General features: G+C 46.5%; 1 protein-coding gene across 1 annotated transcript; it reads left to right on the top strand.

Annotated features, from left to right (window-relative positions):
• Positions 1-319: 319 nt before the first annotated feature.
• nefmb (neurofilament medium chain b) lies at positions 320-3,664 on the top strand. The gene is made up of 3 exons (XM_056464102.1): positions 320-1,358; positions 2,001-2,125; positions 2,203-3,664. The coding sequence occupies exons 1-3, from the start codon at positions 357-359 to the stop codon at positions 3,119-3,121; spliced, it is 2,046 nt and encodes a 681-aa protein (XP_056320077.1). The 5' UTR covers positions 320-356; the 3' UTR covers positions 3,122-3,664.
• Positions 3,665-3,949: the final 285 nt, after the last annotated feature.

Raw genomic sequence — 3,949 nt, 5'->3', positions numbered from 1 at the left:
CAAACTTTGTTTACTGAGAGCTTCAATCATGCAGATGGAGAGCGCAACTATACTGTCCTGCTGCAATGCATTAGGATCTGCAGAAAATGCAGCAAGTGCACTAAACAACATGCAATGCAGAAAGTCACAGCCTGTTAACTTCACCTTTTATACAATTTTAAAAGACTTCGACCATCGTGGGGCATTGAGGTGAATTGCTGAACATCCCAACGACCCCGTGCTTCTCCTCCGTCCTCATCGATTTTCCGAGGGGAGGGTGGTGCTCGTGCCTCGTTGACAAAGAGCGCGTATAAATACAACGGGACCGAACGCAACCATGCCCTCACCACACCACCAATTCACAAGCACCATTCACCATGGACATGATGAGCTCCTCCCGCCGAAGGGCTCTGGAGACACGGAGTATACGTCCGCCGACATCCACCGTGCGCTCGTGGGCTAAAAGCAGCCCTTTGTCGTTCAAAAGAACAACGAATGTGTCTTCCTCCAGAGCTGCGTACAGCCCCGCCGTGCTCGCGTCTCCGGACGGCTTCGAGCTGAGCGCGGCGCTCAACGGAGACCCGGTGCGCAATAACGAGAAGGAGCAGCTCCAGGGGCTCAACGACCGCTTCGCCAGCTACATCGACAAGGTTCGCTTCCTCGAGGAGCAAAACAAGCAGCTGGAGGCTGAGATCCAAGCGCTGAAGCAGCAGAAACTGTCGCAGTCCCTGCAGACCGATGCGTACGACCGCGAGCTCCAAGACCTGCGCTGCGCCCTGGAGCAGCTCCACAAGGAGAAGGCGCAGATCCTGCTGGACACCGACCACATGGACGAGGATATCCAGCGGATCCGTGAACGCTACGAAGATGAGTCCCGCCTCAGAGAGCACATGGATGGTGCGATCCGAGGCATGAAGAAAGACAAAGACGACTCGGTTCTGATGAAGATGGAGCTGGAGAGGAAAGTCCAGGCGCTCGTGGACGAAATGGACTTCTTGCGGCAGAACCACGAGGAGGAGATCAGCGAGCTTCTGGCGCAGCTTCAAGCCGCGCAGGTGCCGGTGGTGGAGATGAGGGACCTCCAGAAGACCGACATCACCTCTGCGCTCCGGGAGATCCGCGCGCAGCTGGACGGGCTGTCCTCCAAGAACCTCCAGCAGGCTGAAGAAGTGTTCAAGTGCCGCTATGCCATGCTGACGGACGCCGCTGAACAGAACAAGGATGCTATAAAGTCCATAAGGGACGAGATCGGGGACTACCGCCGTCAGATCCAAGGAAAGAGCGTCGAACTGGAGGCTCTTCGAGGCACCAAAGATTCACTGGAGAGGCAGCTGCATGACATAGAGGACCGCCACAACACCGACGTCTCCAGTTATCAGGTCAGTTTATCAACCAATACTTTAATAAGAATTCAAATATGGAAATATTAAACTAATAAGGTCATGCAAAGACTGTTTAACTATGTAAAATAACTTTATGTTATGGCATGATTTATATTAGATCTGACAGAAAGAGCCTAACATAATAAACTCAAACATGAAATCTCGCTGCAGCATTGTGATGTAATACATAATATTTACGCACCGAGTATACATCTGAAATGATGACGTTTGAATGTATTAACGCAGTTTTCTTGATATGGATAATGATCTTGTTATTAAGGTTTATTTATTTGTTGATCTAATGTCCTAGATGAAAGCAAAAGCACATGGCATTGTTGCAAAACACTGCGTCATTGATACCCAAAAATGCTGCCTACGAGGTTTTGACACGTGGCCATTATTTCACAGGTGGTTTGCGCAATGCGTGCGTAATTATGCGCAACGTTCAGTGCGCATCCTTACTTTTTACAACTGCTGCAGATTTCAGTTCAGAAATCTGTTGAATTATTTTAAAGCAGATCTGCTCTAGATCATCACGTAGTGTGGTGCTCCACTTGGTGAAAAGATTTATCTCAAAGAAAGTCTATTAATGTGACGAATACCTTGTTGTAAATAAATGTACTTCATCTGCTTTAACAGGAAATGATTCACCAATTGGAAAACGATCTAAAAGGAACAAAATGGGAAATGGCTCGTCATCTCCGGGAATATCAGGATCTGCTCAACGTCAAGATGGCACTGGATGCAGAAATAGCCGCTTACAGGTAGAGTTGTGCGCAGTATTCTACTTCTTTGCATCTCATGCATTCGATTTCTGACAAAACATCTCTGTTAAATCTAGGAAACTGCTGGAAGGTGAGGAGACTCGCTTCTGCGCCGCCGTTACAGCATTTGCCTACAGCCAGCCAAAAACCTCAAAGGTCAAACATAAAATAGTGGAGGAGATCATCGAGGAGACCAAAGGAGAAAGCGACATCGATGATGATCTGGCAGAGGTGGCAAAAGAGGTGGCAGAAGAGGCGGAAGAGGAAGAGGAGGAGATTGTTGCTGCCAGTCAGGCCAAAGTGAGTTCAGCCGCTCCTGAAGGAGAAGAAGAGGAAGAAGAAGGAGAAGGAGAAGAAGGAGGAGATGATGAGGAAGAAGCAGATGAGGGAGAAGCTGCTGCTGAGGAGGAAGAAGAGGAAGAAGAAGAGGAAGGAGAGGGGGAAGAGGAGCCACAAGTGGAAGTGATCGAAGAGACAGAGCTGTGCGGTGAGAAATCTCCAACATCAGAAAAGGAGGGCAGCGAAAAAGAAGAAGAGGAAGATGAAGGTAAAGGAGATGAGAAGGAAGATGGAGAGGACGAGAAAGAGGAAACCAAATCTGAAGGAGAGGAAGAGAAGAAAGAAGAATCGGGAGGAGAAGAAACTAAGGCCGATTCAGAGAAGGACGACAAGAAAAGCGACACAGAGGAAGAGGAAAAGAAATCACCTGTAAGTGAAGAAAAAGAGAAAGCTGAAAGTCCAGCGGATGAAAAGAAGCAGGATAAAAAACAAGACGACGAAGCAGTCGTGGCCAACGGTAAAGAAGAAGCCAGTCCAAAAGAAGAAGTCCAAACCAGAACGGTGGAAACCATCACCAACGGAGACAAAGAAACCAAAGCAGAACCAGAGAAGGAGGAGAAGAAGCCTGAAGAAAAGCCTCAGGAGAAGAAGAAAGTGGCCAAAAAGGTGGAGAAAGTGGCTCCGCAGGTGAAGAAGGAGATCAAGGGAAAAGACTGACGCGAGTGACTCTGCCAGGGAATTAGTTATAATCAATTGTTAGGCATAATTCTATTTGATGCAAAATGTGAACAAACCCCAACCCGAGTGGCGTTTGATGCAGCTAGCCAATATAATTGCATGCGTGTTGAATGATTGACCTGCATGTGTGGTTTTGGTGGTGACTTAGCCACGCTGAGCCGCTGCGTCTGAAACAGAAACTATAGCGCATTTGCAATAAAGTGCAAGTACATTATGCTGCTAATGAACGATCTCTGAAGGCGAGAGGTTTTACAGTGATGCCAGTTCATCGGCGGTTCTCTTGGCAATAATGGTGCTACTTCAATATCATTATTCGCAGGCACACTTTGAGCAGAAACTTACGAATTATATGATGTCTTTCTAATATACTTCTTGCCTTAAGACATAATGCACTGAATCAATGAGAAGAGTCGGGTTGTTAACACAAACAGCTGTTAACAGAGATACTGTGAAAGCTACTGTAAAGGTGCTGCTCTTTGCAATATCACCTCAATCAATAAAAGCTCATCAAGTCCTTACAAAGCTACTCGTGTCTTTGTATTTATGCTACTCTACAGCAGGTGTTCCCAAAGTTCAGCCTACGACCTCCAAAATAACAATGTCAGTGACTCACGACCTTCAATTTTCTTGAAGGAGGTTATAAATATGCAAACTTTGCACACACAACTAAAGGCCTATATAAACATGAGCATATTGACAACACAATAATGCAACAGTCTTATTTTTTTATAGTTATTTATTAATTTAATAAAAATGATAACTTTCTTAAAGATGGGTTGCGGCTGGAAAGGCATCCGCTGTGTAAAA

This window comes from Danio aesculapii, chromosome 8 (genome assembly GCF_903798145.1).
Source record: "Danio aesculapii chromosome 8, fDanAes4.1, whole genome shotgun sequence".
In the NCBI taxonomy this organism is placed as follows: domain Eukaryota; kingdom Metazoa; phylum Chordata; class Actinopteri; order Cypriniformes; family Danionidae; genus Danio; species Danio aesculapii.
The sequence above is the reverse complement of the archived record's forward strand: the minus strand, read 5'-3'. Positions and strand labels throughout refer to the sequence as shown.

Coding starts and splice junctions, on each gene's coding strand:
- nefmb (XM_056464102.1), top strand. CDS start 357: ATGGACATGATGAGCTCCTCCCGCCGAAGGGCTCTGGAGACACGGAGT. Junction 1,359..2,000: donor CCGACGTCTCCAGTTATCAG/GTCAGTTTATCA, acceptor CTGCTTTAACAG/GAAATGATTCACCAATTGGA. Junction 2,126..2,202: donor GCAGAAATAGCCGCTTACAG/GTAGAGTTGTGC, acceptor TGTTAAATCTAG/GAAACTGCTGGAAGGTGAGG.